The following is a 26,886-nucleotide window of genomic DNA, read 5'->3' as shown; positions in this document are numbered from 1 at the left end:
CTTTCTAGGCTTTAATTTCCTCATCTGTAAAATGAGAGCATTAGATGATCTCTAAGGGTCAGTTCAACCTAAGACTCTGTAATGATCTCTGATGTTATTTGCAAACTGATATTGTGGAGCTTTTCCTTCTAGTACTTTCCCAGGTTGAGAAGTTAACCTCATAGATCTGGTATTTCCAGGGTCAGATTGTTTCCCACAGAATTTGGTCATTTCCTTACTTGTCCCTATGGTTAATAATGACACCATTAAACCAGAATTGGGGTTCTTCTGTCTTCGTTATTATTGGTACTTAAATTTAATCTATTTTTTTAATCTAGCTAGCCACTTCCTAGGGTAATGACTTCCCCAGGCTCACTGCTTCCCTGCCTCCAGTGCATTTCTCACACTCAATAAAAGTTAACTGATAATAGTACATGATGGAGGCATTTCCCCTCATTTGTTTCAAATTTATTGTTAATGGTACAGATTCCTTCCTTCCCCACTCCCACTTTCCTCAAATTCATATTTCTGGCACTTTGACAAGAGTCCTAGTCAAAAAGCCAAGTAGAATGGCAATCAACATTTCAGAAATCATATCAAAGATTGCAAAACCATTGTAATGTCTCTACTATGTTTATACAAAAACTCCCTAAATTCTTATGAAGTGTTAAAAAAAAGTTTTGTGATATAAACCCAGGAATTCTTAGGCAAATAAATCACTTCATAGACCTAAGATTTTGTTTCCTTACCTGTAAAATGGGGACAATAATGCCTGTCTCATCTTCTTTAGAGGACTATATAGTTAAGATCCAATGAGATAATGCATGGGAAAACACCAAGGACTCTTTATAAATTGAGCTATTTATAGCCATTTTTGTTGCTGTTGTTAGCAGAGGTGCTTAAGTAGACTATCTGAATGTTTCCCATTCCCATTTTCAATGTGTATACTGAGGGGAAAACTCTTAGAAGCTAAATCCTCTTGTCTCTTCCAGGAGAGAGCAGAGGGGTCAAGCACAGGTAGCATTTACTCAGATTAGCAGATGATTTACAGACCAAGAAAGTCAGCCAGCCTTGGGAAAAAGCCCAAGGGCCAAGTCTAGAAACAATGGAGGATCCTATGATCCTGTTAACTAGTGATCAATTCAGAGGTCAAAAGCCAGAATACCCAGAAAGCAAATAGATGTAAAAAGAGTAGGCAGGAAGGGCAGCTTAGTGGCTTAATAGATAGAGAGCATTGCACATAGAGAAAAGGTCCTGCATTCAAATCTGGCCTCAGATACCACCTAGTTGTATGACCCTGGGCAAATCACTTAACCCCAATTGCCTAGCCCTTATTGCTGGTCTGCCTTGGAACAGATACCCAGCATCAATTCTAAGATAAGTTAAAACAAAATTTTTTAAAGGTAGACGAGACAATACAAGCCAATTTCTACAGCATAGGTTGGGAGTTGTGGGTGGAGAAGAGGCAGAAAAGGAGCATACAAAACAAGGCAAGGAAGGCAATGAAAGGCATACTCTTTCTATGGCCATGACATCTTGGCCATGCCCCTACCCCTCTTAGATAAAGTAAGGTACAGTTCTGGGCCAGGACATAAATCACAGCAGACTAAATGGTTAACACAGTTTAAAATGTAATTCATTTTGAAATTTTAAAATGTATGGTGATTTGAAATGTATGCCAGGTAGGAAAATCCATATTTAATCAGAACTTTGAGAAATATTAAATCAGATTTTCTTATTCCAATTTTTTAAAAAAGGCATAACCTTTCAAGTTTTTAACTCATCACCATCTGTGGCTTGGTTTCCTCAAGCCCTTGCTTTTTGTAAATATATGACTAGAGTTAATGAAACATGATCGTTTTTTTTTAATTATCAGGGGCAATTAAGTGCCCCAGTATATAGAGAGCCAGGCCTAGAGATAGGAATTCAAATCTGGGTTCAAATCTAGCCTCAGACACTTCCTTGCTGTGTGATCCTGGGCAAATCCCATTGCCTAGCCCTAACCACAATTCTGCCTTGAAACTTGGCGTACTGGCATATATGCTCCTTGGCGTATGTTTTTGAATGTCACAGAATCTTGAAGCCAATTCCTTCCTCTCCTCCCCCCTGCCCTGGACTCATAGAAACACATTTGTAATTCAGATTTATTTGACATTAGTTTAGTTATTACTTAATAATTGTCATGCCATAACCTCCTTCATCTAACGTTATTGTTCATTCAGTCATGTCTGACTTTTCATGGCTTCATCTCAATACTGTCCATGAGTGATTTGCCATTTCCTTCTTTGGTGAATTAAGGCAAACAGAAGTTATGCGGCTTGCCAAAGGACACATAGCTAGAAAGTGTTTGAGGCTGGATTTGAACTCAAATCTTCCTGACTCCAGCACTCTATCCATCCGGCCATGTAGCTGCCTCTTTCATCTTACATACATGCATCCTAATGCCCTTAATGATATTTTTCTTGAAGAAATACTAAGCTTAATAACTGATTCTATCCCTAATAAAGAAGTATTTGACAATGAAGTATCAGAATAAACCAATAGTGTTCTTACAGGGAGCTCACTGAGAGGAAGAGAGAGAGAAAGAGAGAAGCAGAGAGAGACAGATAAATGACGGAATGGGAGAGAGACAGGGAGAGATGAGAGAGACTGAGAGGGATAGAGACAGAGGCAGAGACTATGTTGTAGAGTTAGATAAAAAGGAGAAAAGGTAATAGCATCTCCAAATTTTCTAACCACCACATAGTTGTTATTTTTCATAAAAGGGAGAGGTTGATCCAGTGAGGTTAAAAGAATTTCTTTCCACCACATCTCTCATTGCCACTTCTACTTAAGGAAATTGAGCCCTGGGGAAATTTACCCCAGCTAAGAAGAATGCAAAGATAAAAGAACTATGATGGGTTTCTGTCCATAATTTAGGAAACAGTTGAAGTGAGAAATGCAAAGGAGACAGTAAAAGATAAGAAAATTAAAGGCCAGTTTGATAATATTCAATGAAGAGTAAAAGAAGGGAAGTTAACAGATGAATTTTAAGAAGAGACCCAATGGTCCTCTCCTATATGACTACTCTTTCTCAATTTCCTTTCTGGGATCTTTGTCTATGTTATGCCCCTGACTATATATGGGTATCCCATGTGGCTTTGTCATGAGATCTCTTCTCTTCTCCTTCTATATTATTTCATTTGGCAAACTCATCAGCTCCCACAGCTTCAATTATCAATTCTATCTTGATGATTCTCAGATCTACATAATCAACCCTAACCTCTCTGCTAAAACTCAGACTCTCATTTCCAGCTGCCTATCAGACATCTCAAACTGGAGGTCTTTTAGCCATCTTAAACCTTTCCAAAACTGAACTCATTATCCTTCCTCCTAAAGCCTCCCACACTTCCCTATTTTTGGTCAAGGGTGCCACCACTCCCCAGTCACCTTGGCTAACAACCTAGGTATCATCCTCACCTTCTCTCTCTCTATGACCTCCCATATTCAGTTTGTTGTCTCTGTAATGCTTTTTGCTCTCCTCAGACATGCCCTGAGGAAGTTAAGGCCCCCATCATCTCCACACCTAGACAAAATTCTGCTACTTCATCTCCCTGATTCAAGTTCCCCTCACTCCAGCCTATCCACCACTCAGCTGTAAAATTAATATTCCTAAAGCTCAGGTCTCATGACATCCCTTGATTCAATAAATTCCACTTGTTCCCTTGTTGTTACTCAATTATTTCAGTCATATCTGATTCTTCATGACCCCCATTTAAGGTTTCTTGGCAAAGGTACTGGGGTAGGCTGCCATTTCCTTCTCCAGTGGTTCCATACCTCTAAAATCAAGTATAAAATCCTCTGCTGTGCAAGTCCTTCAGAACCTTGCTGCCTGTTCAGAGTTCTTACCCCACTACTTTGTGATCCAGAAAATACTGGCCTCCTTGCTAATCCTCAACCAAAACACTTCATCTCTAGTCTCTAGGTGGTTTCAATATAGGCTTTCCCATATGCATCTCTCCCTCTTGGCTTCTCTGGCTTCACTCAAGTCCCAGATAAAATGTCTCCTTCTATAGGAAGCCTTTCCAGATTCCTCTTAATGTTAGCACTTTCTCTCTGGTGCTCATCTCCAATTCATCCTGCACATTCCTTGTTTGTACATCATTGTTTACAGTTTGTTGTCCTCATTAGAACAGGAGCTCCTTGAGGACAGGGACTATTTTTTGTCTTTTTTTTTTTTTTTTTGGTATCCCTAGCACATAGCACAGTATGGCATACAGCTGGTGCTTAATATATGTTCATTGTCTGACTGAAATAATTTATTTTAATCTAGACCTTGCTATCTTCTGGTACAGCCTGACTGATGAGAAGAGAGCTTTATATATATTGGCTGAAAAGCTTAGCTAATAGGCATCATGGGAAAAGCTACAGAGAATGAGAAAAGAAGGGCAACTAGGCTCAGTGAATAAAGAATGGCAGTGGGAGGTCCTAGGTTCAAATCTCGTCTCAGACACTTCCTAGCTCTCTGGACAAGTCATTTAATTTCCACTGCCTCACACTTACTTCTCTTCTGTCTTAGAACCAACACACAATATTGATTCAAAGATGGAAGGTGGGCAGCTGGGTAGCTCAGTGGAGTGAGAGTCAGGCCTAGAGACGGGAGGTCCTAGGTTCAAACCCGGCCTCAGCCACTTCCCAGCTGTGTGACCCTGGGCAAGTCACTTGACCCCCATTGTCCACCCTTACCACTCTTCCACCTATGAGACAATACACCGAAAGTACAAGGGTTTAAAAACAAAAACAAACAAACAAACAAACAAACAAACAAAAACAAAGATGGAAGGTAAGGGGTTAAAAAAGAAATTGGAAAATGGGTGCATGGGGAAAGGAGATAGGGAGGGTGTGTATGTATATATATATATATATGTATATATATATATTACCTTATTTACATTGCTATCATTTAGAATATACTTTTCATAATAAAGTGTCAGCTGTACTAGATTTCCTGAGTTATAGCTTAGAAAGGATCCTCACTCATAAAATACCAGGACCTGGAGTAACTCATTAAAGGGCCCAGAATGGGGCAGGGTACCTAGGATGGGATAGAAAGAGGAAAACACAGAAACAATAAAAGCAGACATTTTTGTTAAATCTTCATTTATTTCCAGGCACAGATACCTTTGCATTCATTTGTCTGGAAGTCTAGGAAATGTATGCAGATGTTAAATTCAGTTAATTGCTTTATATAATTGCTTTCTATCCCAAAGTCCTTTACATTTTTATAAATTAAGAGAAACCGATAATCAGAGCACACATACAATATGTTCATAAAATCAATAGACATAAACATATTTCATATGTGAATTCATACAGTGAAGTGTGATATGCAATGCAAGAATCATTAGGTGGGTTCACACTGGTGAGCAGTATATACCAACCAGTTACATCCCAGGCCTGATACTGTCAATAGGGAGTCTGTACAGTTTTTTATGGATGTGATCCTTTAAAAGACCTGATTCTGAGAAAAGACTCAGCTCCTGGACTGAAGAAACAATTAATATGTGTAAATTCTAATTGGAAAAAATAACTGCCTTTCATTATTTGAAAGGAGATGCTTAGAAGGTCTGGGAGAGCACCAGCAACTTGGAATGTCTACCCTGTTTAAGCATCTGGGTGACACAGTGGAACTGATGTCAGGAAGACTTAGGTTTAAACCAAGCCTCAGATATTCAGTAGCTAGGTGACACTGGGCAAGTCACTTAACCTCTGTCTGCTTCAGATTCCTCAATTTCAAAATGAAGATAATAAATAGCACCTACCTCACAGTGCAATGAGAACCAAATAATTTATGAAGCACTTGACACAGTTCATAAGCCTGTGCAGTAGGTGCTTAATAAATGTTCATTCTTTTCCCCCTTCTCTCCAGTCTTGATTTTGCCTGTGGTTCTCTCTATGGTCTCCAGCAATTCATTCCACTCTCTTTGACTGAATTTCATTTTTAGAGGAAAAGAAAACTTAATGCTATTCATCTACATGAAAGGATAGCTGAGTAGATAGTTTAAGGTGAAAAGAAATGTTTCACAATTCAGTATCTTTGTGTTGTTTCTTTTAAGAATTCAATTATAAAGATTTAATTTAACAAGTATTTATTAAGCTCCTACTATGTGCTAGGCACTGGGCCAAGTACTTTACAAATATTATTTCATTTAAAGCTTATAAAAACCCTAGGAGATAAGTGCCATTATTATCTGCATTCAACAATTGAGGAAACTGAGACAAGCAGGGGTTAAGTGACTTGCCTAGTGTCACACAGCTTGTAAATGGATGAAGTCAAATTTGAATTCATGTCTTTCTGATTCCAGGTTCAATCTTCTAATCACACTACCACCTGGCTGCTTCACACTGGGGGATATATGACATTTATGTAGGTAAGAATAATAAAAAACCAGGAATGATAGGAGCAAAAAAGAGAACTCAAAAGTACTCTAGAAAAGTTTGAGGGGAGAGTAAATATTTCTGTCTAAGGAGATCAAGGAAGGAAGGCTTCATGGAGGAATTGAAGTATTAAGCAAAAAATGGACACTGAAAAAATGAAAGTAAGATGGAATAGGGGAAAAGTCCATTGGTAAAACAGAAATCGTTAGAGCGAAGGCAAGAGATATTGAAATTGGACAAATAAGAGGAATCTCTATAATTAAAAAAATTTACCTTAATCACAACATTCAAAGATAGAATCTAAAAATCATTAGTCTCCCAGAAAAACATAAAGAAAAATGATGATCACAAATGGCATCTTTCAAGAAATCACAAGATTTTCCATTAGGCATAAGAACCAATGGGCAAACCACAGATAAATAGAATCCTTAGACACTCTTCTTAAAGGAACCTCAAATTTAACTCTCCCATATATGTGTTGGCTAACTTCCAAGGCTCCAAAATCATAGAAATAATATTGAAATGGTTAGGAAGATATTTCAGTCAAAATAGCATTTCTCAACAAAAGCAATGAATTTAAAGAAAAAGGCTGGAATATGCTAAACTGAAAAAGCACAACCTTACATAAGAATACCTTATGCTAAAAATATCAGCATAATTTTATGGTTGAAAAAAATGACTTGGATTGAAATATTCCAAGCATTCCTTTTGATAAAATTAGAGTTAGTAGCATCTTTGAAATTTTAAAAAATGCTAAAAGTCATCAAATATAAATAGCTTGAAAGAGTTTAGACAATGAATATCTTGTGCTTACATAATAGAATCAGGAGAAAAGAAAATTGTTTCTTGGGAATCCCACCTCCATATTAGGAGTAATTGAGGAAGCAAAAGAAGACAAACTCTGGACCTAAATGTTTAAGAATACCCTGTAATAAAAGACAGAAGATGTTAGTCTAGATTTAATACTACTTAAAATAATGGTGCTGCAGATGAAGATCTTTCAAAAACAGAAGTAGAGGTGGGAAAATCACAAACCTGGACAGTGGGAGGATGAAAATATAGTAAAAACAGAGTAAAGTGATCAGGAGGACTAAATTATAATGGGGAAAGGAAATTTCTGAAGTGAAGGGTGGGGTAAGATATTGTTTCAAGAAAAAGAAACTTCAGCTACTGAGTTCAATACCAAAAAAGTGTAGAGGAGAGAGCAAGATTCAGTGATTTGGGTCATGACTAGGAGGAGACTTTGATCAGATTGCTTTAAGTCAAACTACAGATACCAAATGCTGATTTTGTCTTTTTTTTCCCCAAAGGGAAAGGAAAGAAATATTATATAAAATTTATTGTAGAACAAAACAATCATAGCCATAACTATGAATGGAAATAGGATGAACTCATGCATAAAGTGTAGGATGACAGAATGTATTAGAAAGCAAACACAACAATTTACTATATATTAGAAATATAGTGAAAAATATAAAGATTCGTGTGGAGTTCAAAGGAATTGGATTAGAGTTTTTATGCCTCAACTAAATCCAAAAAAGTAGGAGTAGAAATCGTGATTTCACATTAGGCAATGGTAAAAATAGATATGGGTAAGAGAGACAAGCAGGGAAACTACATTATGCTTAAAGGCACCACAGAGAATGAAACAATACCAAAATTAAATCTATATGTGCTAACAGGCATAGCATATAAATACTTAAAGGAAATGCTGATTGAATTCCAAGAAGCCCAAGATAATAAGACAATAATTACAGATTACTTCATCTTTGAGATAAAAACAAATTTAACCAAAGGATAAACAAGATAGAAGTTAAAGACTCAAACAGATTTTTAGGAAAACTAGGTTTGGTAGATCTTTGATAATCATGAATAGGGATCTCAAAAAGCATACATTCATTTTTTCTATTATATAGGGAGACTTTTTAAAATGATCATAAGAGAGTCTACTCAAAGTAGCAGCAGCTCTTCTTATTCCACATCAGTTAGTGATGACCGCTGATGCCCCAGCAACCATGTTAAAGAGACCCATAGTCAACACTGATCGGGCTATCATCACTTATTCCTGTGTGGGAGTCTTCCAATATAGAAAAGTAGATATCATTGCTAGTGACCCAGGAGACAAGACCAATCCAAGCTACACTGCCTTCATTAATACAGAATCTTTAATTGCTGATGCTGCAAAGAAATGTCTGATTGGTCTTAGATTTGATGATGCAGTTGTACAGACATGAAGCATTAGCCTTTCACAGTGGTGAACGACACAGGCAGACCTAAAATCTATGTGGAGTATAGAGAGAAGACCAAATCTTTCTTTCCAGAAGAAGTGTCTTCTATGGTCTTAACCAAGATGAGAGAAATTACTGAAGCTAATGTTAAGAAGACTGTCACAATATCAGATTGCTTCAGTGATTCAAAATCAGGCCATCAAGAATGCTGGAACCATCACTGGTCTCAGTGTGCTCCAAATCATCAATGAGTCAACTGCTGCTGTTATTGCTTATGGCTTGGACAAAAAACTAGGAGCTGAAGAAATACGTTGATCTTTGACCTTAAAGATGGTACTTTTAATGTCTCCATTCTTACCACTGAGGATTGCATCTTGGAAGTAAAGTCCAGAGCTGGGGAGACCCACTTGGCTAGGGAGGGCTTTGATAACCACATGGTCAACCATTTCATTACTGAGCTCAAGCAAAAGCATAAGAACATCAGTGAAGAAAAGAGGACTGCCTGCTACCTGCACACCATTTATGAATATGCAAAGCACTCTCTCTTCCAGCACCCAAGTGACTATTCAGAGCGGTTCCCACTATGAAGATGTTGGCTTCTATACTCCTATTCCTTCTATACCTGTGCCCATCTTGAAGAGTTAAATAGTTCTTTTGTGGCACACTGGACCTTATGGAAAAGGCCCTAAGAGATTCCAAGCTAGATAAATCAGTTTTGTGGGTGGTTCCACTTGGTCCCCCCAATCTAGAAGCTTCTACGGGCCTTATCCAATGATATGCTACTCAAAAAGAGTATCAATATGATGAGGCTGTTGCCTATGGTGGAGCCATCTAGGCTACCATCTTATCTGGAAATAAATCTGAGAATGTGCAGGACTTGCTGCTATTGGACATCACTCCCTTTCCCTTGGAATTAAAACCTCTGGTGGAGTTATGACAGTTCTGATCAAGTGCAATACGACCATTCCCACCAAGCAGACCCAGACCTTTCTTACCCATTTGGATAACCAGCAAGGTGTGATTATATTCAGGCTTAAGGTGAGAGAGCAATGCTAGGGATTAGAACCTGCTTGGCAAGTTTGGGTTGACAAGAATGTCCCCTACCCCTAGGGATGTTCCTCAGATTGAAGAAACATTTGACGCTGATGCAAATGGCATCTTCAATGTTTCTGCTGTGGATAAGAGCACAGGCAGTTGGAAAATCAGATTGCCAATGCCATTAACGAAGGTCATCTGAGCAAAGTGGTCCAAGAGACCAAGAAATATAAGAATGAAGATGAGAACTAGAGAGATAAGGTATTTTTCCAAGGACTCTTTTGAATCTTATGCTTTTATTATGAAGGCTACCATAAAGGATGAGAAATTCCACAGCAAAAATGGTGAAGATAAACATCAGATTCTTGGCAAATGTAATGAAATAATCACCCAACTGGAGAAGAACCAGACTGCTGAGAAGGAAGAATTTGAGAAATGAATTGAAAAGGTCTGCAAACCCATCATTACTAAGCTGTACCAGAATGGAAGGGTCAGACCAGGAGGTATGTATAGTGGGTTCTCAGGGGGTGGAGCAGCCTCATCTGGAAGTACTCCTGAACCTACCATGGAAGAGTTCTTCTAAATATACCAGAAGAAAGAGAATTCCACACAGCATTCCAAAAATGAAGGGCTCAAATTTGTTAGCTGAGGCAATAACAGTTTAAAAATCATATTTAAGCTACTGTATAAATCTGGGCTTTCAGAATGTTTGAATATATATATACATATATACATATATGTATGTGTGTATGTATATATATATATACATATATATATATATATATAGAGAGAGAGAGAGAGAGAGAGAGAGAGAGAGAGAGAGATGAACATTACACTTTATCAGTACTATAAACAAGGAGAAATGCAATTCTTGTCCTGGAGAATAAAATCTATTTTAAGTGGCACCATAAAAAATGATCATCAGACAAAATTAATTCATAAACAAATGCAGACAATTCAACATATTAAATATATATATTAAAGACTATAATATAATAAAAATTATCATCAATAAGGGAAATATGAAAAATATGCAAACTTAAATGAAGACTAAACAACCTGATCCTAAAAATGAGTGAACCAAAAAAATTTATAGAAACAATAATCATACTAACATAACAGAAAGCAATTAGATAATATATCAAAAATTTGTGAGATGCAACTAAGAAAAGCCTTGAAGGATTAAAACAATTTTTTAACATATTAGGGGGATAAAGTGACCAATGAATTAATAAGCATGTAACAAAAACAAAACTAGAACTTAAAAAAAAAAACAGTAACATGAATATACATAAAAGTAGACATTTTGAAAGTCAAGGAAGTACTGAACATAATAATAAGAAATATTGATTGCATTAAAATTGATTTTTTAAATCTTACTTTTCATCTTAGAATCAATACCATATATTGATAAGGGGTGATAGTGATAAGGGTTAGGAGATGGAGGCTAGGTGACTTGCTCAGGGTCACACGGTTAGGAAAGGTCTACAGGCAGATTTGAATCCAAGACCTCTTGTCTGTAGGCCTGGCTCTCAATCCACTGAGCCACCTAGCTACCCTCCAAAAAGAACTGATTTTCTAAAAAATACTAACAAATTCAGTAATTTAGCTAAAACAAGTTTTTTTTAATAAAGAAAAACCAAATTATCCACATCAAAATGAGAGAAGGAAATTCACAATAAATTTTTGTTGTTCCGATGTTTTTCAATCATGTCTAACTCTTTGTGACACCATTTGGAGGTGTCTTGGCAAATATACTGGAGTGGTTTGCCATTTCTTTCTCCAACTCATTTTACACATTAGGCCAACAGAGTTTAAATGACCTGCCCAGGATCCCACAGTTAGGAAACATCTGAGGCCAGATTTTAACTTACAAAAATGAGTCTTCCTGTCTCCACATCTGGTGGCACCAACCAGCTCTCCCCTTACAACGAATAATGAAGAAAATAAAAATGGTCAGAAAGTGCTATATGTACTTAAATAAAATGCGTATTTACAAAAATGTAATCCAGATTGACAAAAGAGGAAATAAAGAATCTAAACAACCTTATTTAAGAAAGAGAAATCAAGCAAATTATCAATAAAAATGTGAAGAAAAATTGACCTGGTTCAGATTTTTTTTATAAATTAATATTAGCAACTATTTAAAGAACAAGGATATCCTGTACAAAATCTCTAGCAGGTAGTCCTCCAGGCTTAGCTTCAAGACTGCCAGAGCTGAGGAATCTATTATCTCCTAAGGCAGTCCATTCCATTTTTGGATAATTATTTTGAGTAAGTATTTCCTTACCTCAAGCTAAAATTGCCTCATTACACTTTCTATCCACTGCTTTTGGCTCTACCTTCTCTTGCCAAATAGAAGGGGAAAAGCCCAATACCTGTCTCACATGGTAGTCTTATAATAATTAAAGACAGCTATCATGTGACCCTCATAAGATTTCTTTCTTTATTCATTTAAACCCTTAGTTTTAAGACAGGAGAGTAGTAAGGGCTAGGCAATTGGGGTTAAGTGACTTGCCCAGGGTCACACAGCTAGGAAGTATCTGAGGTCAAATTTGAACCCAAGACCTCTGGTTTCCAGACCTGGCTCGCTATCCACTGAACCACCTTGCTGCACCAGGATTTCTTTTTTCCATGCAAAACATTGTCAGTTTTTTCAGCCTCAAATAACTTGATTCCCAGTTCCTTCACCATTCTCACTGTTCTCCATTAGATACTCTCAGTTTATCAGTGCCCTTCCTTAAAGATGGTGACAGAATTGAACATAATACTCCAGTGGTGATCTGACTCGGCAGAGTTCAGGGGATTGATCACCTCCCTGTTCCCTGACACTATGTCTCTCTTACTAAACCCTAAGATCACATTAGCTTTTAAGGATGCCAAAGTGATCACTTGTGAATCTTGTTGACGTCCATAAACCACTAAAAACACCAGTTTGCATAGGTAGTAGACAAACAAAGAAGAGATTGGAACCCAAACCTTTTGACTCTAAAATCAGTGTTCTTTCCTCTCCAATAGTATGCTTTATTTCTATTATATCTATGGGTCCAGAATAACTCTTTTCTTTCTCTTCTATTCATTAAACCTCTCAAGGCTGGTTCTTGGAAATGTGTTTTGCTTATTTCTTCCTTCCTTCAAAGAACCCTTCGTGCTCTGTAATAAGCCAGGTGAAGACATTCCTTAAGCCATTTCTTCACATCTCCTGGCAGGGAGGCCAGCTGACACTTTCAGCACGTAATCTTCTCAGGTAATCATCTCAGGAAACAAATAAGCATACAGTGACAACCCAAACCAGCAATTCACTGCCATTCACTTTTTGTCCCTCGGTCTTGTATCCCTCTAGATGAACCAACGGTCTGTCTTGGCTCCTTCTGGAAACTTTCACAAAAAAATGCCTGTTTCTGGGCCCATTTCCCAGTGTTCCTGGAAAGGCTGATAGCAATGCTGGCCCCCCTCTCTCCTGCCCCTGATGCTTGACCTCCTAAGCTGCAGCTGAGTAGGAGCAATCAGCAAAGTGTCAAGCACCGCCTCATAAAACATTCACATACCTCACCTAATGAAATCCTGCTGACGCCTCCCAGGCACCCCGTAATAAGCAGGAGAAACAGGAATCTAATGAGAAGAGTCCACACTAGTCCACTTACTCCCTCCCTGGCTCACACCTGTTTCCACTGCCTCTTCCCTGGCATATCTGGTTGTGTTACAATCTCAGAAGCTAGAAACTTGGTGAATTATTTAAATGTTAGGTAGAACGATAGCGTGAATAATCTCTATACAGGTGGAAATGCTTTATAACACTGAAAAATCAGGACCTGCAGCTAAAATATTTGATGCTTCAATAATCCAATGTCAGCAGTATGAGTAATCATGCCAAATGAATTAATGAATAGGTGATTGAACTAATGATTGAAAAAACATTTATAAAATACTTGTGCCTTTTCTAATGGGGGAAGGGAAAGGAAGGAAGGAGTTAACTGATTTCATGAAACAAATAAATAAAATTTTTTAAAAGATAAATTAAAAAAAACACCATATGCTAGTGCTAAGGTTTGAGAGTACAAATATATGCAACCAGTGTGATCTCTGACCTTAAGGAGTCCACCTTATTAGGGCAAAAGACACATAAAGGAGAGCTAGGAAGCAGAGACAGAAACATATGTATGGTGGTATGATTTCAAAATGGTATCCTTGCCAATTGGATGTATTGGCCTGATTCCAGGCAAGAGAAGATGAAAGCTCACTGACCAGGGTCCCCAACTTCTAGTGGGAGGCAGATAAGGTGGAGGCAGGTATTATGGCAGTGGTTCCCAAACTTTTTTGGCCTACCATCCCCTTTCCAGAAAAAATATTACTTAGCCCCCTGGAAATTAATTTTTTAAATTTTAATAGCAATTAATAGGAAAGATAAATGCACCTGTGGCCATCACCGCTCTCCTAGATCACTGCAGCACCCACCAGGGGGCAGTGGCACCCACTTTGGGAATCACTGCATTATGACTTAGAAATAACAATAAAAAGGGTAGCTAAGTAGCACAGTGGATAGAGAGCCAGGTCTGGGCTCAAATCTGGCCTTATACACTTCTTAGCTGGGTGACCATGGGCAAGTCATTTAATCTCATTGCCTAGCCCTCACTGCTCTTCTGCCTGGGAATCAATATACTGCACTGATTTTAAGATGGAAGATAAGGGTTCAAAAAAAAAAAACCTCAACATGCCCAAACAGGAACTCATTATCTTTTCTTCCTGAATATCCCTCCTTGCAAATTTCCCTGTCACTATCAAAGAAACCATCCTCAAAGTCACCCAGGTCCCCAGCTCAGTGTCTTCATTTACTCTTCAATAAAATTCATTCCACTCAGGCAGTCTGTTGCCAATTCTTGTCATTTCTACTTTTCATGACTTCTCTGGAGCACATCTCCATCTTACCACTCCAATTTTAATTCAAGCCTTCATTGCCTCTTGCCTGCACTTTTGCAATAACCTTTTTAATTAGTCTTTTTGCCTAAAGTCTCTTCTCATGCCAAAACATCCTCTTCTCATATATCAAAGTGATTCTCCTAAAGCAGTGTTGAGAAGGTGTGGCATGGGTGCAGAGCGGGCACTTGGAAAGCTGCTCTGTTCCCCTTCTTCCCAGCCCCCAAGGACATTTTTTGCATGCCCCCCACTCTGTCCAGATGCCCAAAGCAAGCACTTCCTCCCTCCACTCTTTGGAGTAATGGGGAGGGACACTCACAGGCAGCCTGAAGTTGAGTTTTGAGCACCCGAACTTGAAAACATTCACTAACACTATCCTAAAGCATAGATCTGACCAAGTCACCACCCTCAGACTCCAGTCAAGAATCTCCATTCCTTTGTATTGTCTGCCTCCTTGCCCAGACTCTGCCACTCACCTTCCCTTCTTCATTCCCTCCGCTTCCTTCAAGGCTCAGCTCAAATCCCACTTTCTGCATGGGGTTCTTCCCAGGTGCTAATGCCTTCCTCTTTCAGATTGCCTTCATCTACAAATCTTCCACACACCTAGTTTTTTACATGTTTTCTCCTCCATCAGAATGGATGGCCAGGTTCCTATTCGAGAATAATTAATCTTTTGAAGTGGTCCCATGTATTTGAATTCACACTATTCAAAGTTATCATTATGTAAAAGATGGTCATTGGCTCGAGCCCAATGGAAATATGCAGTGGGGATTCAAATAATGAGACTACTGTGGGGAATTCATTAATATCACTAATGTGGACTCAGTTGTACCCTTCTGGAGGACAGAGGTTATTTTTGGCCTTTCTTTGCACCCCTATACCTTAGCATAATACCTGGTGCACTGTAAATATCGAATAAGTACTTGTTGGCTGACACATAGACTCATTGCTGATGTTTTATCATTTGTTTTGAGTGAAAAGATCCTCCTGAACCTTTTCCATTTTATTCTTTTGTAATCTTTCACACACACATATGAGTACAATATATGTTAAATCTTTCTTTTCTTTTCATCTTTTACATATACATATATTTTTAATCAATACTTGAGTGCCTTTAAAATTATATTATTTCTGGCATGAATGTCTTGATGTTTGTGATCAAACCCAGATACTCTTTATGACTTCATCTTCTAAAATAGCAACACCATTTCTTTACCTCATAAATCTACAATATTACAAATATTACATATTATAAATGGAGAACATACTGAAGTATTAGTAATCCAAAGTGGTTCCACAATGAGCCTGGAAGATGGTCAGGTCATTTCAGCTTTCTATCTACTTGTACAGCATTCAAAATACAATGAGAAATAATAAGATGAAGGTAGATCATCTGCCTCAAGTGCTGACTGATAATCAGCTGTACTATATTTAATAAAGGCTTAATGTGGTGTGGCAAATGGAGCCCCATACTTCAAGTTAACTGGGACCTGGGTTTGAATCTCATTCCAGATTCACTAGTTGTATGATGCTGTATCCTCTGTGACAGGGGTCGGCAACCTTTTTGGCCATGAGAGCCATAAACGCCTCATTTTTTAAAATGTAATTTCGTGAGAGCCGTACAGTGCTCACAGTGTGCGCTCCTGTAACAGCGCCTGAAAAAAAATTGACTTTATGGCTCCTACAGAAAGAGCCATATCTGGCCCTCAAAAGAGCCAGATATGGCTCGAGAGCCATACATTGCCGACCCCTGCTCTATGAGCTTCAATTCCTTCACTTGTAAAATTGGGAGACAAAATATTTGCACCACTTATCTCTCAGGGTTGCTGTGTACTATAAAAAACATTCATTGTTCCCATTACTATTATTGCTATAGTTAAACAAGGGAAAGCGTAAAATTAAGAAAATTGCTAAATAACTTTGGGTAAGAAAATAAATTGAAAAAAAATTGAGAAAAACATGGAGTGGAGGGAGTTTAGCCTGAATTACCTAGATAATTGCTTCTGCTTCTTTGTATACTGAGGTCATAGTCATCCCATTTCCCTGTAAGCATAGCAGACTTACCCCCAGAATAGGAAGTTTCACTAAAACAAAGATCCATCTCAGATAGTCAATTAGAGGATTTTATTAGACTTAGCAGATTTTAGGCTAGGAGCAAGCAGTGGCTTTGATGGCTCAAAATGGAAATCAGACACCTTTTTGGCTTCCTTTTCCTCAGCTCCAGAAAAATATAACTGCTCTTCCAAATGTTGTTCTTTGATATCGCATATAACTTAATCCAAGCTATCTCTGAATACTCTGAAGTCAAAATAAATCAGGCACAATTCAATTTACAACAGCACAGTCTTTTAAATGAAAGAGCAGTCACAGGAAAATTGAAATTAATTTTTGGCTTATTACCCAACAAGACTGTCTGAAATGAAATGGCAAAACAAAGATAAAAGAACACCACCTTTCTGAAAAGGAGAAAGAACCTTTTAAAGACTTATCTTGAAGTCTTCTGAGGTACATTAAAAGGGGGAAAGAGAGAGCACTGAAAAGACCAGAATAATAACTTAAATTTATGTAGCCACCATGCAAAGCCCTTTATCTATTTAATCTCATTTGAGTTTCATAACAACACAATTCAACAGGCAGTTCAAGTACAAGAATAGCCTGCAGCCACACAGCTAATAAGGACCAGAGCTGGGAGTCCAGCCCTGCATGCTGCAAAGAACCAAGTGCTAAATTTGGAATTCAAAAGGCCTGAGTTCAAATCCCAGAACTGCCCCTATAGGTGGAGGTAAGCTTTTTAACCTGTCTGGACCTCAGAAATAAAACAATTTGTTTATTGCAAAATAAAAGGGTAGGACTAGAAACTTGGAAGGTCTCTTCAAGCCCTAAATCCATGATTCTGTTATTGAAGCAATCAATCAGTCCAGAAGAATCTGATATAGATAAGAAAAGGAAGATGTACTATTGAACTTTTGGAGTTAAGTAATAGGATGAGGCTCTTCCCTATTGGTGGGAGAGGAGAGCTGAACCATCTCTAAAAGAATTCATCCAATTGAATAACCCTTTATTAAATATCACCTATATACAAAGCACTGGGCTAGGGACCTAAGATTATTATTGCTACTACTTCTGCTACTGTACTATTGTTCATCCTTCGTTCATCCTTCGTTTTTTGGAGAGAACCAATGACAGTACAACAGTGATATCTTAACTTATGCTTGAGCAGGATTTAAGTGAAGCAGAATTGCCAAAAGCCCTTGATCTCACTCTTTCTTCCAGAGTCATTGAAGCCCAGTGGCAGGATAAAAGTCAGGACCACTGGCGATGGCCCATGATGCAGTGAATGGCATTGGCGTCTTCTATGAATGGCCAAACTCTTAAGTCCTTCATAGCACTTGCTTCAGTTACCTTCATGGCCCTTATAGAACAAACTGTTCATATCCATTTATTCTCCTGAGGAAAGTCTTACATGCTTGGAATAAACATCCCCCTAACTCACTAGTGGGATTAGTCCATTTGTCAAGACTAGTTTTACCAGGACATGATTGCTGCTCATGCTACAGCTTCTTGTAGAGCTATAGGGAAGGTAGACACCAAAATAGAAATGCAGCTCTGAATAGGGCTCAGCAAACTTTCACCTGAGAGCTACTAGTCCTCCCTGAAAACTTCATATACACCAGGCACCTGAGATACAAATTCCAAGAAGGCAATAATGTCTAATCTCAGAGAATTTTATGTTTTGCTACTTTGAGGCCAATGCTAATTCCATGGCACCACAATACCCTTGCAGAAATAAATTGTATAACATTTATTCACTAACACAAATACATATACTACAAATACCCAAATAAGGGTAGAAAGGGCACAATGGATAGATACTAACTTTAGTCTGAGATATATACTATTTATCATATTAAGGAAAGGCTCACTGATTCCTACTTTTCTAGTGTTACTAGTAGAAATAAGTGTTACATTTTGTCAAAAGCTTTTTCTGAACCTACTGATACAATCATATGATTTTTATTGTATTGTTAACAAGAATATTGTCAATATAAAAATAATAATAACTGGCATTTATGTAGTGCCTTAAGGAGTACAAAGCACTTTACACATATTATCTCATTTTATCCTTAAAACAACCCTGAGAGGTAAGTTCTATTATTATCCCCACATTAGATATGAAAAACAAGAGGCAGACAGAGGTAAGGTGACTTAACCAGGGCCACAAAGTTAGTAAGTGTCTGGTTAGGTAAGATTTGAATTCAGGCTTAGGTCTTTTGAATCCAGATCCAATACTCTATCCCTGGTGCCACCTAGCTGCATAATATAGTCAATTAAGTTTATAGTTTTTCTAATATTAAATCAACCCTGTATTCCTAGGATATAAATTCAACCTGATTATAGTATATAATCTTTATGACATGCTGTTTGAGCCTCTCTGCTAATATTTTCTTAAAAATTTTTGTGTCCGTGTTCATTAGAGATATCAATCTAGTTTTCTTTTTCTGTTTTGATTCTTCCTGGTTTATAGATCAAAACCTAATCTGTGTCATAAAAGAAATTTGGCAGGATCCCTTCTTTTGCTATTTTTAAAACAATTTATATAATACTGGATTTTTTTGAATTTATTTTTTGAATGCTTAATAGAATTCCCTGAATCTATCAGGTTCTGGAATTCTGGTTTGTTTTTTCCTCCTTCATAAGTTCACTTATGACTTATTCAATTTCTTTCTCTGAAATTGAGATATTTAAGTCCCCTATGGTTGACAGCTAGGTAGTACAATGGATAATGGATAGAGCACTAGGTGTGGGTTCAAATCTGACCTCAGGTACATCCTAGCTGTATGACTCTGGGCAAATCAATTAACCCCAACTGCCTAGCCCTCACAGCTTTTCTATCTTAGAATTTATACTAAGCCAGAAGGTAAGGGTTTAAATAAATAAATTCTTTATTATTTGTTCTCTTAACTTGGGTATTTTACTTTCTGTAATTGCTTCAGACCTAGAGTAGATCCATACCTTCTTGTCCAACAAAAGTGGAAGAATCAGAAAAGGCTTGTATCAAAGATTGAACTTGAGTTGAACCTAGGAGAATATCAGGGGTTTGAAGAGAGAGTAGAGAAGGGAAAGAGCATTCTGGGCATGATAGACATCCCATGCAAAAGCACCAAGAATGTTTTGTAGGGCAGCAATAAGCAAGTCAATTTGGCTAGAGTGCTGAGTATGTGACAGGAAGTCATGAAATAAGTCAGAAAAGATAAATTGGAACCAGATTCTCTACATAGTCAGGTCTCCAGAGACATCCCAGAGCGTCAGTTTGTCTGAACCTAGCCCATGAAAGAAACAGTACTTGGCACAAAGGTAACATCTAAGAGACTGCTCCTACTCCAGAAAAGAACATGTTTATGTGTATTTATGTATGGAGCATTTGTACATATGTATATGGATTGTATGTTGTATGCATATATAGATATACAAATGTAGGTGAGTGTACACATATAATTTGGGAATGCCCTCTAGTTCTAGACATTCAACGCATGATTAGGACTGCAGGAAGTCATTGATGGGAGTAATCCAGCACTGGAGTTTTATAAGGTATGATCAGTGACAGGACAAGGAAATTATATACACATACATACTGTAAATATATTATATATGTGATATATTTACCAAAAATCTTCATTGAGTTTTAGCAATGCTGAAGCATACAAAGTTAGAGATCTCCTCAAAGTCCATAAAATATAGCACCTGGATTCCCCCAAACCCTCAAAATAATTCACTTTTATGAATATATTTTATTTACAATTTCTCAAGTATGTTTCTGCCAAGATCCTTTGATCCCTCTTTCTGAAACACTCATCATTCAAAGTCCTACCCATTCATTCTTCAAGGTCCATTTCAAATGCAAACTTCTTAAAAATGCAAACTTCATAAAATCTATCTCTTCTTTCTTTCTCTTTCTTCCTTCCTTCCTTTCTCTTTCTTTTTTCTTTCTTCCTTCCTTCCTTTTTCTTTTTCTTTCTTTCCTTCTTTCCTTCTTTCCTTTCTTTCCTTCTTTCCTTTCTTTCCTTCTTTACTTTCTTTCTTTCTTTCCTTCTTTTCTTTCTTTCTCTCTTTCTTTCTTTCTTTCTTTCTCTCTCTCTTTCTTTCTTTCTTTTTTTCTTTCTTTCTTTCTATCTTCTATCTTAGAATTGATACTAAGTAATGGTTCCAAAGCAGAAGAGTGTTACAGGTTAGACAGTTGATATTAAGTGACTTGCCTGTTGCACAACTAGGGATATTGGAACCCAGTACCTCCCATCTCAAGGCCCGGCTCTTTATCTATTGAGCCAACTAGCTGTTCCCATGAAACCTTTCTTGATCGTTTCTAAATTTCAATAGCACTAACTAAACAGACTATCTTGTTGCTATAGTTGATTGTGTATACATGGCAAATTTCCCACACTAAACTGTATACTCCTCAAGGGAAGTTTTACCTCTGTATCCCTTACAGGGTCTAGAATGATGGATTTTGTATAATACATAAATATTGAACAAATATTGATTGACTGAACCATAAATAATTGTCTCCTACATTTGAAGAGCCACCAGACACATAGAGATAGGAGGGGAGGCAACAAGCGTTTGTACTGCACCTACCATGTGCCAGATACTGTACTAAACTCTTTAAGTATTCTCTCATTTGATCCTCATGACATCTCTGTGAGGTAGGAACTATAATTATCTCCATTTAATTATCTCCAGGAAACTCAAATCAAAGTTAAATGACTTGCCTGAGGTTACACAGCTAGTAGGTGACTTAGGTTGGATTTGAACTCAATTCTTCTTAACTCTAAACCCAGCACTCTATCTTCTGGGTTACCTGGATTGCTAGAAAGAGTCAACTGGGAAGGCAGCTAGTTTAGCACAGAATGGAATCTCCTTAATTAGACTATAAGCTTCTTTAAGGCAGAAACTATCTTTCATACCTTTTCTCTAGGTCCACCAACACCTCTCACAGATCTACACATAATAGACACTCTAAAAATGGTTTTTCCCATTACTGCTGATTAATAATTTATGGCATGTACAAGTACATTCAATTCGACAAACATTTATTAAGCACCAGTTCTGTTCAAAGCACTATGTCAGACACGGGGAGAGATAAAAAGCTTAGATAAGACAAAGCCCCTTCCTACTTAGATCTGACAGCAAACATAACTTTGATTCCTGGCAAAATTCTAAAATGCTCATTTTTTTCAATGCTTAATGAACAACTAGAAAATGAAGCAATGATCACAATGGGAAAACATGGATTTAACAAGAAAAGGTCATGCTAGACAAACCTTATTTCATTTTTTGACAAGGTTAATAAACTGGTCTGTCAGAGAAATGCTGTTAAGACTTTCCCTAGATTTTGGCAAAGCATTGGATAAAACATCTAATGCTATTCTTATGGATAAGATGGAGCAATGTAGGCTAGATGAATAGGATAGTTAGAAGGGTGCAGAACTGGCTGACTGTTCAGATTTAAGAAAGAGTCATTAATGTTTGAACATCAATCAGCCTAGAAGGAGGTCTCCTGCACAGTGGCCCAGAGATCCATGATTGGCCCTGTGCTGTTTAGCATTTTAATTTAGCATTTAGCTAAAGGGATAGAAGGCAAACATCAGATTTATAGATGGCACAATGTAGGGAAGGATAGTAACACATTAGATGGCAGAAAGAGGATCCAAAAAGATTTTGACAGCCTAGAACAATAGGTTGAATCTGAAAAGATGAAATGTAATAGGAATAAGTGTCAAAACAATCAATCTCACAAATATAAGATAGGACAGTTGTGGTTTGATAGATGGTTGAAAAAAAGATCTGGGGGTTTTAGAGCTCAATTTGAGTTAACAGTGTGATATGGCAGCTAAAAAAAGGAACATAATCTTAGGCTAAATTAATTGAGTCATAACTTCTAGGAATATGGATGCAGTAGTTCTTCCATACTCTGGGTCACCTTGCTCATCAATGGTAATAATACAACCGTATAAGACATACATTTCTTTGTGGCTTCTTTCTTGCCATCTCTTCCCCCTTCCCCTCTGACTGCTTTTTAAAAAGGTACTACTCAGGTGAGACATTATGGTTAAATTATTTAGGAGCGTCTCATGTTTGATCTGCTCCTCTTGATTCTAGCATGTAATAAAAAACAAGAGATGGACAACTCCTTGGTCTCCAGTGTAATCTCAGAATTAGAAAAGAAATCAGAGTTCATACAGCCCAAGATATATTCACACAAGAATTTTCTATACATCCTCCCAGACAAGGGTATATCCCATTTTGACTTAAAGATATGAAGTAAAGGGAAACTACCTTCTGAGGCAGTTAGGTGGTACAGTGATTCCAGACCTGGATTCAGGAAAACTCATCTTTCTGAGTTCAAGTCTAGCCCCAAGACACTTAGTAACTGTGATCCCAGCCAAGTCACTTAACTCCATTTACCTCAGTTTCCTCCTTTGTAAAATGAGTTGGAAAAGCAAATGACAAACCACCCCAGTATCTTTGCAAATAAAACTCCTAATAGGATCACAGAGAATCAGATGTGACTGAAACAAATGGACAATATATTACCTCCTAAAAGCAGCCTATTCCACTGGGGACATCTCTAACCAAGTCCACTTCCTCTTCTACATAGTAAGTCTTTAAATACTTGAAGGCAATCATCACAGCCAGTCTGAGTCTTCTCATCTATAGGCTAAATATCTCTAGTTCCTTCTACTGATACCTATAGCATGACCTTGGGGCCTTTTGCTATCCTGGTTTTCCTCTTCTGTCCACTGGCCACCTTTTCAATGTCCTTCCTAAAATGCAGCACCAGAATTGGATGTGAGATTTTTTTCCAAGTGGGTTGTGATCAGAGTGTAGTGAGTATAGGGTAGCAATGAATATAGTGTGAGATTCTGAACCTCCCACATAAAATTAGCATTTGAAAAAACCTCTAACTTGTGTGTTGAAAATACAAGAGGATTATGAATTTAAATGCTCCCTTCCTTTCAAATTGACCAGATACAAACTACAACAAAGAACTATGGAAAGTCTACACATTAGTGATGCCCACCCTAATCTACCAAGGCCCCCAGCATGCTATTTGTTACATGAATATCCCTGTACCCATAAAGTCAGACACATGGCACCCATACCCATAATGTGTAACACATACAGTGGACATGCAAAGCAGAGAACATGCCTAATGCATACAATAAAACATACACCATACATTCCCTCAGGCAATATGCTCACTTACCATCACCATAATCAATGGGTGTATAGGATCCAAGGAAGAGAGAAGCCGCAAAATTACTAACCAAAGCGATTCTCTGTAAGAGAAACATCACAACGCAGGGTGATTCATTGCCACACTCACCTTGAGCAAGGGACCATTTTAACAAATACCATTCAAATGTGAAGGACTTGGAAATACTCCAAGTGCCACCTTTGGCCCCTTAGAAAGAAGCACAAGTGATGCCTGCCTGCTCTTACACGTGGGGATGAAAACACTTTGAGGTATATCAAACAACGGACAAGGGAATCCTAAGAGGAAAACCGCTAATGTCTTTGAAGGGACCTTATTCTCTTCAGTTTCCTGACTTTTTCTAAGGCTGACAAATTCAACTGAAACAAATTATTGAGGAAAAGAAGGGAATGTTCCAATCTATTAGTGACTGTGTTGGCTCTCCTGTTTTACAAGATCTTTCCTCTGTGCAACTCCCTTTAAATCAGGTAACAAGAGATTTCTAGGGACACAGGATGAATACCCACTAAATTAAGAGCAAATACTTTGCACAGACTTCACCCTTGCCTGGAAGGCATTCTCTCTTTGCCTTACCCTCTTCAAATCCCTGGCTTCCTTCAAGACTCATCTCAGAAGCCACCTTTTTATAGAAAGTTTTTCCCATGCTTCCCAAATGCTAGCACCCTCCCTCTGAGATTACTTTCCATCTCTTCTAGATGTATCCCGCAATATCTATTAATGTACACGTTGCCGCCCCCATTAGAATGTAAGCTTCTTGAGGTCAAGTATAGATTTTTTTCCCCCTTTTAACTCCAGGGATCAGGCCAGAGACTAGAACAAACTACTTGGAAATGTTGACTGTTTGATAGACACAAAACCCAAATATCAGTCCTGTGGAATTTCTAAAGAAATAAGGTCACATACACACTCCTTTCTCTATTTCAAATATGGGTATAATCACTTTCTCTGCTATGTGGTCCTATAAGGACACTAGATTTGAGATGGACAATAGTACCTTATGCCATTACTCCCTATAAAGTCCATCTTGGCTCCAGACAGAATTAGAAGGTTTGGCACCTTTTCCCAAAGCAGAAGTTACCAACTAATTCAGAAGAGCAATCTGTCATCCTGAATAGTTAAATAATAAACTCTATGTTAATTTTGAAGATTAAAAAGGCACTTTGGTTTGAAATGAGCTAATCATTTTATAATTATGACTTAGAGATCAAAATAACTAGGAAATGTGTTGAGCTGATTCATATGCAACTTTTAAGTGCCTGATTTTAGCTACTGCAGGTCTAGCAGTTTAGTTGGGCTTCTGGCTTTGTCTACACCAGAGAGAGCAAGGGTCTGAACAAGGGCGTTTTCTTTATAGATTTCTAATTAACAGTTAACTGGAATTGCCCTACCCAAGGTGAAAGGAAAGAAGGAAAGGAAAGAAATAAGAATTTAAATGCTTGCTATGTGCCGGGCACTATGCTGAGTTTTATAAATATTATCTCATTTGTTCCTCTCAACAATTCTGGGAAGTAGGTGTTGAAATCATCCCCATTTTACAGTTGAGGAAATCAAGACAAACTGAGGCTAACTGGCTTGTTCAGGAAGACACAGCTATGAACTCAAGGCCGTCCTGACTCTAGGCCCAGCACTATATTTACAATGCCACCTAACTGTCCCATGATCAGCATTCATGGCCATTTATGAGAAAAAATAAAGTAAATGAAGACCAAATGACACACTGGAAAGACAGCTGGATTTGGAGTCTAATGTCCTGGATTTGAATACCTATTCTGACACTTATTAAAGGTACTTTTGTAACTTTAAGGGCTCTCTGAACCCCAGTTTCTTTACCTTTAAAATGAAAGGGTTAAAAAAACACACACAAAAAAATGAAAGGGTTGGGGGGGGTGGCAAGTCAGTGGTTCAGTGGATTAAGAGCCAGGCCTAGGGGTGGAAGGTCCTAGGTCCAAATCTGGCTTCAGACGCTTCCCAGCTGTGTGGCTCTGGACAAGTCACTTAACCCCCATTGCCTAGCCCTTAGCACTCTTCTGCCTTGGAACCAATATTTAGTACTGATTCTGAGATGGAAGGTAAGAATTTTTGTTGTTGTTGTTTTTTAAGATAAAAGGATTTGCACTGGATCTGTATTCCCCCCCTCAAAAAAAATCAAATATAGGGGAAAGGGATCTATTTATACAAAAATATTCATAGCAGTTCTTTTTGTAATGACAAAGAGCTAGAAACTGTGGGGATGTCCATCAATTGGGGAACAGCTGAACATGTTGAAGTATATGGTTTTAATAAAATATAATTGTGCTATGAGAAATGATGAACAGGATGAGTTCAGAAAAACCTGAAAAGGCTTAAAGTGAGACAAAATGAAATAACTGAAAATCAACTATGAAGGACTAAACTATTATCAGTAAAGCAAGGTTCCAAGATAACCCCAAAGTATTCATGATGAAAAATGCTATCCACAGCCAAAGAAGGAACTGGTGAGTCTGACTGCAGATCAAACCATGTCACTGTTCACTTTTCTTCCCTCGTGAGTTTTTTTCTTGTATGTGTAATATGTGTCTTCTTTCACAGTAAGGGGAATACGGAAATATGTATTCCATGACAGCACTGGTATAACCTAGATCAGACTATTTACTGCCTCAGGGAGAGTAGAGAGGAGGGAGGGAAGGAATCTAAATTGCAAAATGTCAGATAACAATTGTTAAAAATTATTTCTAGGGGGCAGCTGGGTAGCTCAGTGGATTGAGAGCCAGGCCTAGAGACAGGAGGTCCTAGGTTCAAATCCGGTCTCAGACACTTCCCAGCTGTGTGACCCTGGGCAAGTCACTTGACCCCCATTGTCCACCCTTACCACTCTTCCACCTAGGAGCCAATGCACAGAAGTTAAGGGTTTAAAAAATTAAAAAAAAAAAAAACAAAAATTGTTTCTATATATATTTGGAAAAAAATTGAAGGAAGGAAGGAATGAGGAAGAAAGAAAGAAAGAAAGAAAGAAAGAAAGAAAGAAAGAAAGAAAGAAAGAAAGAAAGAAAGAAAGAAAGA

The 26,886-nt window shown here is 37.8% G+C and overlaps 1 protein-coding gene across 1 annotated transcript in view; it reads right to left on the bottom strand.

Annotated features, from left to right (window-relative positions):
• Positions 1-26,886, bottom strand: part of XYLB (xylulokinase) — a 254,081-nt gene that overhangs the window by 178,714 nt on the left and 48,481 nt on the right. Inside the window, exon 5 of the mRNA XM_044676323.1 lies at positions 23,839-23,911. Within this exon, the coding sequence (XP_044532258.1) occupies positions 23,839-23,911 (73 nt within the window). The remainder of the gene's footprint in view (positions 1-23,838; positions 23,912-26,886) is intronic.

This window comes from Gracilinanus agilis, chromosome 1 (genome assembly GCF_016433145.1).
Source record: "Gracilinanus agilis isolate LMUSP501 chromosome 1, AgileGrace, whole genome shotgun sequence".
NCBI classification, from domain to species: Eukaryota; Metazoa; Chordata; class Mammalia; order Didelphimorphia; family Didelphidae; genus Gracilinanus; species Gracilinanus agilis.
The sequence above is the reverse complement of the archived record's forward strand: the minus strand, read 5'-3'. Positions and strand labels throughout refer to the sequence as shown.